This window comes from Cicer arietinum, chromosome 5, assembly GCF_000331145.2.
Source record: "Cicer arietinum cultivar CDC Frontier isolate Library 1 chromosome 5, Cicar.CDCFrontier_v2.0, whole genome shotgun sequence".
NCBI classification, from domain to species: domain Eukaryota; kingdom Viridiplantae; phylum Streptophyta; class Magnoliopsida; order Fabales; family Fabaceae; genus Cicer; species Cicer arietinum.
The window spans coordinates 66546136-66558946 of record NC_021164.2 but is presented as its reverse complement, the minus strand read 5'-3'; the positions used below and the strand labels follow the sequence as shown (position 1 = coordinate 66558946).

The window sequence follows — 12811 nt, the reverse complement described above, 5'->3', positions numbered from 1 at the left end:
CGGTAGTATACCCTTTTATTTAAATCAATAGAAAATACATCGAGAATAATACATTTTAAAATTGTTAAAACCATAATGAATATGCAAATAAAATCGCTCGCGGTTAAATGTGACAATGTCTATAAGTTTGACAAAATTAAAGTGAATACTCATGTATTGGAGTAAGACATAGTCATTGGTTGATTTGTACTTATAGAAGTTTATCTCTCATTCCAAACCAATGAATACCGAAATAAAATTCTCATCATTTATGTTCCACTTGAAGAGAGATAAACACACAAAAATTAATAAAAAAAATTAATGATAGTGGAACCTACTTATTAGTAGGATGTACTAATTACTTTGCTTTGTGTGTCTATCTTTTCCAAATCAAATAAAAGTCGTACTAAGACGAAAAAAAAAAAAATATAATAACTTATTTAGATAATAGAAAAGACAAAAATAATTGATTAAAAATTAACCTCAAACCAAACTTCATTAGTTAAAAAAAAAAGAGTAGAGGAGAGTTAATTTTACACTGCTAATGGTGCTTTTGAAGAAGTACAACTTCTTTTCTATTAAAGTTTACATTTCAATAAAATAGTGTCTTATTCTTCAATTTTATCCATTTTTAAGACAGTGTCATAATAGTTTTTAAATCTTATGCTAATGTCGATATTTTATTAAACTAAATATTTTGTCTTAGATTTAAATTTTTATGTAAATTAATTAATATTATTTACATTTTTAAAATAAAATAAAAAAACAGTATTATAACATTCCAAAAAAAAAATTAAGACATTAACTATGTGAATCTTTCAACCATCGGTACTATATAATAATACTAATAACTGATATTAATTTAAAAGATTTATATTTTTCCAGACATCAGAGTCCTAGATCCACCACTTACTTTTCGTATTATCAATTATAGATAAATTTAAAAATAAATAAATCTAACTGATAATTTAAATTGAGATTTATATTAGATATTTTTTTTTTCAAAAAAAACTTATATTTTGGAACCTACGTCAGGCTTATGTAGTTTTGCCATGCTATTCCTTTTTCTAACTTTGAGCATTTTCTTTAATTACTTACGAGTTCATTTTATTTACTTGAATATACAAATTCAATCAGAATTTTTTACCATATTCCTGATGGTATTTTCTCTTTAATTTTCGTAAATAAACTATTCCCTATAAATATTTTAATATAAAATTATAAATATTTATTTGTGACATGGTAAAATTATAATATCTTTAAATATTATTTATTTTTTCGGATGAAAAAATAGAAGAAAGTCCGAAGTCAAAACTAAAAACAAAATTATTTTTGACGTGATAAAATTACAATACTTGATAGTATAGTAAAAGGTGATTTTTAAAATTACAATCTTCTATTAATAAATAATCGTTAATTATTCATGATAGTTTTTTTAATTACGTAGATGAGATGATGAATATAACAAAAAATTATATAGAATTATAATATTTTGAGTTCAACTCTATAATATAATATTTAATATAATAATATTAATATTTGTTAATTGTAAAAAAATAAAACATCAAAATTAATAAATTCATTATTTGTTGTAATTTTTGAATATTTTTCTAAATATATCTTTATAAAAAGTTATAAGATATTAAATTCATTCACTGAAATTAAAAGGACAAACATTTTAAATAAAGATAAAAATATAACTTAAACAAATAAATATAAAAGTATTCCAAAAATTCCACTAGATCATTATGGAACCTAAATTTATTTGTTATATATATAAGAAACAATATTGGAACTTTTTCTTATATAAATTATAACAAAAAAGTATCCTCAAATTATTTTAAAATAAGTATAGGAGGTTGGTATTTTTGACAATTTTAAAACCGTTTTTTAACTAAAAATATCTTTTTAGCTTAGTAAAGAAAGGAATTAAATAAAATGATTACATTCCATAAGAAAGGAATGAACTTAAATGCAGGGAGCCCACGGTGGTAAAGACAAGACAAGACAAACGGACACATGCTATTAAAGCCCGTTTTATTCTCACATACACGTTACGTAAAGAGAGACACAGTGGGTCAAGTAACCGCGTGACGTTTCGTTTCGTCTTAGCATTGCATTATTGTTCCTTTACTTATTCCTCTTCTTATATTAGAAGGTTGATGTCAAATGAAAAATTTTATTTTTTGTAATTTCAAAATTTAAATTATACAATTGTATTTTATAGTTGAACTCTTACCAAGTATTTTAAATATATTTGTTAGTTTTTACATATATTAATCGATCGCAATTATTAAATTGTTAATAATATTTAACTTTCGTCATACTTATTTATAAAATTACTTATATAATTAGTCATAATTTTTTATAATGTAAAAATTAAACTCTAATAACATATTACTGTGTATATAAAAAAAATTTATTATAAAAGTGATTTTCACAAAAAATTAATTTTTTATTATCTCGCCATTAAATACGAATATTTGATTTTTTCGTCAATTAAGTACGAATATTTGATTTTCCTGTCTTATTGTGATGTTCATTTTGTTTAGATTTACTATTTTATTTTGGTTCAATAAAAATATATTTAATCAACGATTTCAACATCATTAATATATTCACAGACTTATCAATTATAACGAATTTCTATGTTATTCTCAACTGTCGTATTCTTTTAATTTGAATAAACAGATTTTTTTTATGTTAAAAAGATTTGGCACCACTTCCAAATTCATATTGGCACTACTTCCAAATTTATTATTATAAAACTAAATAATTATCCATTTGTTTTGAACTATGAAAATTGAAACGATTCAGTTGTTATCAGATTAAGTGATTTTACCAGATTCATCCGGAATTTGATGGAACTTTGACTGATTTAAGTACATGAGTAGTCCAATATACTAATCGAAAAAATTAGATATTTAATTTTTAAATCAACCATTCAATTATTTGGTCCGATTCAATTTTTAAAACAATGTTTCTAACGAATGTGCTGAGTACATATGTTAAATAATTTTAAAAAAATAGAAATTGTGCATTAAAAAAGTAGTTATTAAACTTTTAAAAAATTAAATATGTGCCATTTGACCATCCATATGGGCATTGCTTTCCTTAATAAACCCCATCTCATTGTATAAGCACCTCTGTTATGGATTAAGAAAAATAAATGTTTATATATACGAATACATTTTATAAGATCTTTCTTTACTTTTTGCAGGTTTAGATTAATACATTGTATTAGAATAAATTATGTTGTTGAAATGTACTAATAATTAGGCACGTGTTTGAAAGATAATTTTTTATATCACCATAGGTTCACACATTTTTGTGTGTGTCTCAAGACACGATTTAGGGAAGCTAAACTTTCAAGCTTATAGTTGATGCATAATTTAGAGAGATTACGTGATTATCGAGTTTATGAGTTTGAACTCAGAATATGAATATAAAATGAATATTGTATGCATGCATAGCCTGTTTACAAGCCCGAGAGGTGAACTGTGGATGCGGTTAGCACATTAAACATTTCGCCATTTTCGATAGTAAGCCATGTACTCCTTTCTTTTCACAACCTGAACCACTTTAGCAACAGAAAATAATGTTTTACCATTAATATTATTTTTAAATTTTAATATATCTTAACTTTTTTTACTGTATCATTCAATTTCACAAATAATTCATAAAATAATTTGTTAAAAATGATTATTTTTTCTTTTAATTATGAAATTTCTTTTATATACGTGTAAAAAAATTTAAATGATACTTATTTTAATGGATATTATATTATACTCTATTTGTCGTATTTACAAAAATAATTTTTCGCTTTAAGTTTGTTATTTTACTTTAATTTTCAATATAATTTCAATTTTTTTCTTCTAATAATACATCTAATGTCTTTTTATTTTATAATAAACTATATTTCTAATTAATATTATGTATATCATAAGTAAATTATGATATAATAAATAAAATACACCAATAATTAATAAAAATAATTCAATAAAATTATCATTTTTCTTTTATTTTAATTTATTAAATTAAAATTTTAGTTTATTTATTTTTATTAATTTATAAAATTAATTTTTATATTTTAAAATCTAATAATTTTAATCTTTATTTCAGTTTTTTAACTAAAAAAATGATAAGTTAAATATTTTTAAGAATATAATTTAAATTATTTAAATAAATTAATTATTTATATATTATTAATTAAATTAAAAAATTAATTATTTAAAAAAAAATATTTTGATGATTCAATATCATTTATCACATTAATTTTTTAATTTAAAAAATCGGAGAAATAATCAACACCGTTGGATTTTATAATAGGAGCTGATCAAATTGTGAAACTCCTTCATCTACTTTATTCCACCGCCCAAAAACAGAAAACAGAGTTTGTTTTTATATCAAGTCACACTCAGTCACAGTCACACACACACAGAGCACAATGATGAATGAATGAACGAACCAACGATGATGCACACTGCGCACCCCTCACTCAATACTTGTTCTTCCTCACGACCCGTTATGTGCACCATTTGCTTTCACTAATTCACTAATAAACACTAATCTCGACTTAATCACTTCATATTAGTACTAGTCATCGGAAAAAGAAAGTGCTAGATCTCGATCTCCGATGCCGGCACGATGGCGGTTGTTGATTCTTTTCTTACAGTCGGTGACAGTTACTTACGCAATGCCGGTTCCAACCACATTTTCAGTTCGTCTGGTTCACCGGTTCTCCGAAGAAATGAAACCGGTACGGGTTCAAACCGCTGACTGGCCGGACCGGAGGAGCATGCGCTACTACCAGATGCTTCTCGGGAACGACTTTCTTAGGCACAAGATCAACCTCGGTGGCGCTCGACACCAACTCCTGTTCCCTTCTAAAGGTAGCAAAACGATGTCGTTTGGAAACGACTTTGCCTGGTAACTACCGATTCCTCTCTCTTGCGTTGTTTGTAGCTAGAAGAAACGACGTGGTTTTGATTTTTGAATCTGATTTGTTATATTGTTGAATTGATATTAGGTTACATTACATGTGGATTGATATAGGAACGCCTAGTATCTCGTTTCTTGTAGCTTTGGATGCTGGGAGTGATCTCCTTTGGGTTCCATGTGATTGCATACAGTGTGCTCCCTTGTCTGCACGTTACTATCCCATATTGGTATCTTACTTGTAACCTTTTGGTGTATAATTACTAATTAGATTAGCATATTGTATTGCAACTTTAAAAAATTAAATAAAGATTTGTCCGTAAAAATTGATAAAACCTTAGTTGGTAGCACTACCAATTAGTTTATAAATAGCTTAATTAAGTATTTATGTATTAGCCATTTTTGTAATAAAATATAAAATAAAGTCAAATTGCTTCCATATAAGCTATCAGTTGTTTTTTAAGCTCTATGGTAGAGCTTATGGAAATAACCTGAAAACAATTTATGGACAATGACATATGGTAAGCACTTTTCGTAAGCTCTCATAAACAATCTCACAAGTGCTTTTGTCAATAGATAACAGGCTGTAGGTACTAACATGAGAAATAACATATTAGCACGTAAGCTTTATAGGTGACTTTGTTTAGGTGAAGTTTTTAGAGTCTTTAAGGTAAGAGTTGATGACTGGTTTAGCACTTATTTCCAATAATTGATTGGCAGGTGCTCCTTCACATATGGGGCATCTATTATGCAGGATAGAGATCTGAATGAGTATAGTCCTGCTCGATCGTTATCCAGCAAGCATTTATCTTGCAGCCATCGGTTATGTGATATGGGTTCAAACTGTAAAACTTCCAAGCAGCAGTGTCCGTACACTATCAATTACTTAACAGATAATACTTCAAGTTCTGGATTGTTAGTTGAGGACATATTGCATCTTCAATCTAGCGATGGTGGCGGTGGTGGCAGCACATCTAACTCCTCTGTTCAGGCTCCAGTTGTTGTCGGGTATGTCTGATTGATCGTGTCCTTCTCACTTCAACATCCCTTTTCCCTGATGATGTTTTTATTTTAAAAGTAATATATCCCTGGTCCTTTTGACTGACATCAACTTTGTTGAATGCAGGTGTGGCATGAAGCAAAGTGGTAGTTATTTGGAAGGTGTTGCTCCAGATGGTGTCATTGGTTTGGGACCTGGAGAGAGTTCAGTTCCGAGTTTTCTTGCTAAATCAGGATTAATCCGTGATTCTTTTTCGTTGTGCTTTAATGAAGACTCTTCTGGTAGATTATTTTTTGGTGACCAGGGATCAACCGTTCAACAGTCTACTCCATTCTTGCCCTTGGATGGAATGTTGTATGAAGTTATATACTTTAGTTAGTTTACAACCTTTCACTTTACTAAAATGATTTAGAAAATGGTGTCCTGCTAATTATGATAAATTTCCTGGTCAGCTCAACCTACATTATTGGAGTGGAGGCATTTTGTATCGGGAATTATTGTCCTAAAGTAACTAGTTTTAAAGCTCAGTTTGATAGTGGAACATCATTTACGCTTCTTCCCGGTCATGCATACAGAGCAATAACTGAGGAGGTACTTTAGTCTTTTGAATCCCATGATTGTAAATCAGTGTTATCGAATGACAGCGCCATGGCGGAAAGCGGTGGCAGGAATGGGATTTCAACCATCCACCATGGCCATTTTACACGTGATGGCAGCTATGGCAGGTTATATGGTGGCCATAGCGACCAAAAATAGTGGATTTTGGCATCTCCGCCATCGATGACACTGCTATAAATCTCTTCTCTGGCTATTTATATGATTTTATTTTTTACAGTTTGACAAACAAGTAAATGTTACAAGATCTACCTTAAATGATTCTCTTTGGGAGTATTGTTATGCACTCAGGTGAATTTACTGTCTATCCCCCCTCTACCCTTGGTACTTGTTGTCCTAATTTCTAGAATTTTCTAGTCTTTCTGATAACTTAAATTTGTTTTTGAAACAGTTTGCAACAGCTGCCTAAGATTCCCACATTGACACTCACGTTCCAACAGAATAACAGTTTTGTGGTCTATAATCCCATAGTTGTATTCTACAATAATCAGGTGGTTGTGGATTATGTGGTTCGTTTTTAGTTTGGAAGGAGGGCTGAATAATTTTAACATCATAAGAGGCTTTATCATAAATATAAACTAGTTATTTGGAACCAGTTACTTGAGAAACACTTCCCTTAAGTGTAACCCAAACGGAAAAAGTGCGAACTGTTTGAATTTTATTTACTATGTGGGCAATGAAGAAACATATTTTTCTCTTGTTCTACTTTGCAAGAACAAAATAAGATTTATATCAAATACATTTTCTTTATACCCAGTTTTTTTCACTGCCATTATTTATTAACTCCCAAGAGGGGCTGCTTGAGTTCCAATCCTCATAACTAGTCCTAGGCCATGTAGCTTCACATATTTATCTTACATTCATGCTCATTACTTGGGCTATGGGTCTGAAATGCTTGAATCTTTAACTCTGGTACTCAATCTTCAGGCGGCCTATTGCAGCAGTAAACTTGAATTGTAACAATTTTTCTAGTTGGTTAACCAACCTTCCATATTCAATTAATGCAACCGTAATTTTGTTTCCTTGCCAACTATTGTGAAAAATATTATATTCTCTCGTGCTGCATTGCATTCCCTTTGAAAGTTTACATACTACTAGTAATAAGAAATGTATTCCGCATGGGAAGTTTCAGTTAGCTGTTTTAAAAAGAAGAGAAATGAAAAAAGGTAATTTCTCTTGTAATGGATGTAGCTAAGTTATAAAGGCCTGGTCATTTTTGTGCAGGAAATTGATGGATTTTGTTTAGCAATACAGCCAACTGAAGGGGATATCGGAACAATTGGACGTAAGTTTACCTATTTTCTCTATTAAATATACTGATTGCCCCTGTTCTTGATTCTGGAGAAAAGGATACTTTTGAACATAGAGCTAATAAAATTATTTGCAGAAAACTTCATGATGGGATACCGGTTGGTATTTGATAGGGAAAACAAGAAGCTAGCATGGTCACACTCAAATTGTGAGTCATCATGTTTCTTAATGGAACCTTCTAATCTATGTCTTTTATTATAACCTATGGGTATATCTCCTTGTCATGTGCCTCCAAAGAATGAAGGGTGACATTTACTTTGAATTGATGTGTTACTGGTAATATGTATTTTTAGCTTAAGTTCAAACATTACCCATTTAGGTAATGAATTTTCCTTGCCATTTGTTGATGCCTGATGCAAAAGCTTTTTCTAGCCTTCACTCTGTCTTCTCTTCCTTTGGCTTAAACAGTATCTACATGCTTCTGTAGGTCAGGATCTGGGTCTAGGTAAGAGGATACCCTTCTCCCCTGCAAATGGGACATCATCAAACCCGCTGCCTGCAGACGAGCAGCAAAGATCCAATGGACATGCAGTTTCTCCCGCTGTTGCCGGAAGGACTCCTCAAAAACCTTCAGTTGCTTCATCTCAGATGATTTCATACCGGAAACATTTGCACTGCTATTGTTTGCTTCTATTTCAACTTCTGTCAATCTTTTACTAAGACTTTCACGTTCTCATTATTTGTAGGAGCCTGCCTAAAAAGTGTTACATGTATATCTAAATCTGTCTCTGTTTTTTCCTCTTAGGTTTGTAAGTATTTTAGATCTTACACCATTCAATGCTGCTGTTATTTTTAACCTTGCCAGCATTAGATTCCTAGAACTCAATGAAACATTTTACTCTAAACCCCCGCACTAGTTCAGGCGAGGTTATGTAAATTAAGTTGCTCGGTGTGAAGTTTTTAATTTTATTTTATTATTTAAATTTATTTCATTTTTTAATGAACCCATTTTTATTTTATTCAAGACTGAAATGTTTGTGGTGTTAGCATTTCAATTTTTTCAAGTGTTTTTTGTTTTTTGTTTTTTGTGAAAAATCAGAAGATAGGACATAAAATAATATCGTTAATTCTTTATATTTGGTGTAGAACACATTCTTCTTACAACTCGTACGTAAATTGTTTTTGAGAGGATACTTAAATTAGTTGTACGTAAGTTTCCAAGTAAAATTTGCAATACGCAATGACCTAATATGGTTAGGGTTGTACATGGGCTGGATTGACCCAGATAACCTGCTCAAGCCGTCTTGACCCAATCTTTGTCGAAAATCTCTTCCGCAGAAGGAGGAAGGAAGTACAAATCTACTAGAGGAAGAGGAAATGGTTGTGCCACCTCACAGTTCTCGAGTAAAGCCACTAATTTTGGTTTTGACCTCAGATCTGAACTGTATAAGATCAGTGAAACCTATTGGTTAGACTATAGAACTCTTGAATGAAATCATCATCTTTCTGTATCATCTAACTAGATGATGTTTGTTTCTTAGGTTTCTCGCTCTGTTGTTGATTCAGGATAAAACTTATGTTGTTTCTTGTGTCACCTGATTTTGAGATTTGGTTTGCTGGCGATGTATTTGCCGTTCCGGGCTAAGTAAAATTGTTTGGATATTATTTGAGTTTGTTTTCTAGTGAAATAATCTTCAATTAAGTTTTAGTTACCTCCTCTTAAAGTGGAAATACATAGTAGGTTTTGAAAGGTATGAATATGACCTTATTTGAAAGTTACATTTAAATTTAATAGATTTTGTTGATCACACCTTAAAATCAAACATTTATATAAAGTAGTATATTGTAGTATATTATTATTAGTAGTATTGTTGTTGTATCATAAAATTAAAATGAAGTAGAGTATATTCCATCTTCACCAATTGCATTGCTGCCGATTAATTATTGAGACTTTTTTTGAATAATGGAGATTGGTACTCGTGACCAAACAACACCATGCCTGCTCCCAACTTATTTTCATATTTACAGCTATTTCACGTTGTCGATATTTTAATTTTATTTAAAAGATGTTATATAGTATAGACTTTGTGTAATATATTGGCGTTGGTGCAGTATATGAAGAAGCTCAACATGCGTAATAAACTAGAGATTGTACGAAAAACGAGGATAAGTGGATTCAAACTCTACAATAAACTTACTTTCTTGTATCCTAAAAGCAACAGGAGTATTTATCGCCAATTCCTATCCTGCAAATCAATCACAGTTTAATAGAGTTACAGGTTAGACGAAGAAGATGATATATCTTATTTATTTCGATTTGAATATTTTAAAGTGAAAAAAATATAAAGCGAGAAATTTTTAAGTTAAATCGATACATGTCCATAGGTTGAATATTATGTATTAGATATAAATTCGGGATTTCAAAATTGTATGTCATTTTATTTATATACACTCAAAAAAAAAAATGCAAAGTGAGATAATTAATAGATATTATTTTAATAAATTCATAATTTGTTATAACATAGCTTCAATATTTAATTTTAATTTTTAATTTTAAGAATGTCATTCACTCTATCCTCTAAAATGAATCGCTTTAAAAATACTAAATACATATAAAGGACATAAGTAATACTAATAAATTCCCTTAAACTTTTCTTAACTTTACATTGCCATCTCCACACAGTTGCTTTGCTTAAAGCGGGCAAAAAGTTACACAATTTCTCTCATTTCTTAAAATAAATGAACATCTTTATTATTATGATAATGTTTGATTGAATGCGTTTCTTTATAGTATATTATATTGTTTATAAACCAAAACTTATACTAATGAAATATCTCAATTTCAAAAAAAATTAAAAAAATGAAGAGATCTTTACCCCATATTTTTGTGCCTAGTTTTTTGCATCAGAAGCCATTCCTTGTCCTTGAAATCTATTATATATCTTTAAATAAAATTTCGACCAAAATGTCATCTTTAAACATCACACTTTTAGGATAATTATGGTATTCCTTTAATTTAAATATTAATCTACTTTTTCTCCTTCTTGTTACTTATTTTAAATTTTAAACTTTTAAAACTTTTCCCTCTTCTATTTTCCAACTACACAATTTAAATACTCAAATTTTAAATATCTTTTGAAAAAAAATGAGAAAAAAAATGAGAAAACACTAATTATGATTTTTTCAAATTCTCTTCTACTTTTTCATTTCTCTGTTCTCTCTTCTTCTTTTAAATTTCAAAATTTCACAACTTTAGTTTTCTCTCTCCATTTTTCCAATATTATAATTTGAGCACTCAAATTTTAAATGTCTTCTACAAAAAAATAAGAAAAAAATATAATACATAAATTTTAATTTATTATACAAATTGTACATAAGACAAATATGTGTCACTGATTAATTAGTTATACTAGAAATGCGAATTTAATTATCAATATGTCTATTAATTTTTTATAGATGAAAGCGAATAAAACATGATCGTAACTAAATATAGTATTTAATGTATAAATCATACACGACGAAATATATTTATCACAAATCAATTAATTAAAATATGATTATTCACGAATAAAATAGTTTAAAAAAAGAAATATATATTTAATTATTAGTATATATCTTCAAATATGGTATTTTACTACTCAATTAATTAAGAGGTAAATATGTATTTTATTATCATTATGTCTATTGAAATTACATTATTTATAGTTTATATCATCAAGACAAATGTTAGTTATTAATTAATTAGTTAAGTGATGGTCATTCACTGATCAATTAACTAGTAGAGAAATATGTCTTTTATTATTGTCACATCTCTTTAGTATTTAATAGATAAAAGTGTAGAATATTGTAATATTTGATTAAAATTTACAGTACAAATTATACACATGACTAATATTTGTCACTAATCAACTAAAATATATTTTTTAGATACCATTTAATCAAGATTAAGATTAACATTTAAATATTTGCATGTCTATAGAATGTACACACTGTAGAAAGAATTTTAGAAAAATAACATTAAATGGATAAACTATATATTCAAATAATACACGAGAAAAATGTTTATGGATGATCAATTAACTAAAACATAATTATTGACATATCAATTAACTAAGAGAGAAATGTAAATGATACACTCATTATAATTTATTTTAAAATCACACACAAGATCAATATTGTCATAGTCAATTTTTTAAAATTATAATACGTTAACTATAATTTATTATACAAACCATACCACGGAAAAATGTCTATCTTTGAAACATAACAAACGTTTAAGATATTATAATACAATTATCATAATTTACTATACAAAAACACTTATAAAACAAATATGCATCGTTAATAAAATAGTTATAAGATTGTCATTCATAGTCAATTAGTTAATAAATAAGCACATGTTATCAAAACTTTATTTTATGTTTTTAATTATATTTTTTTTGATGAATATATTTTAATCATATTAGACTAAAAATAAATTTGTAGTAATGATATTTTTTGGTCATTTTGATTTTAACTTCTATTTTGTATTCACTACTTCAAACTAAATAATATTTTCATGATTGTCACGGTAATATTTTGGTGAAGTAATGATTGAAATGGTCAGTGTAATTTGTATCGAATATTAGATTTCTTCTTACTACACAAGTCATATACAAAATAAATATTTCTCATGATCAATTAGTTTAAAAATAATTTTTCCGGGTCAATTAATTAAAAAATGAATTAGTAATTGATTATTACATAACACTTACTAGCATTTACTTACAAATATGAACTTCTTTGGACGGAAGTATTACTCATCGTAAAATATTTTCATAACAAAAAATATTTACTTAAATATATATACGCGACAAATATTTGTCATAAGTTAATTAGTTAAAAGTTGATAATTCATGTGTTAATTAATTAAAATAAAAAGCTTTATTTGTTTATAGTTTGTCTTTTGAATATCTTATAGGCACATATAAGAAAAATTATAATACATTAACCATAATTTATCTTACAACTCATACACCAAATAACAAT

The 12811-nt window shown here is 28.1% G+C and overlaps 1 protein-coding gene across 4 annotated transcripts; it reads left to right on the top strand.

Moving 5' to 3' along the window:
- The first annotated feature begins 4360 nt into the window (after nt 1–4360).
- LOC101500979 (aspartic proteinase-like protein 1) lies at nt 4361–8775 on the top strand. Of its 4 annotated transcripts, none has more exons than XM_004502391.4 (10): nt 4361–4908; nt 5009–5147; nt 5672–5925; nt 6044–6271; nt 6370–6508; nt 6753–6823; nt 6924–7026; nt 7757–7817; nt 7920–7991; nt 8271–8775. In XM_004502391.4, the coding sequence occupies exons 1-10, from the start codon at nt 4616–4618 to the stop codon at nt 8501–8503; spliced, it is 1593 nt and encodes a 530-aa protein (XP_004502448.1). In that variant the 5' UTR covers nt 4361–4615; the 3' UTR covers nt 8504–8775. The 4 variants fall into 4 exon arrangements, with proteins under 4 accessions (XP_004502448.1, XP_004502449.1, XP_004502450.1 ...); XM_004502392.4 differs by having other exon boundaries at nt 4362–4908; nt 6924–7023; XM_004502393.4 differs by having other exon boundaries at nt 4765–4908; nt 5638–5925.
- Nucleotides 8776–12811: the final 4036 nt, after the last annotated feature.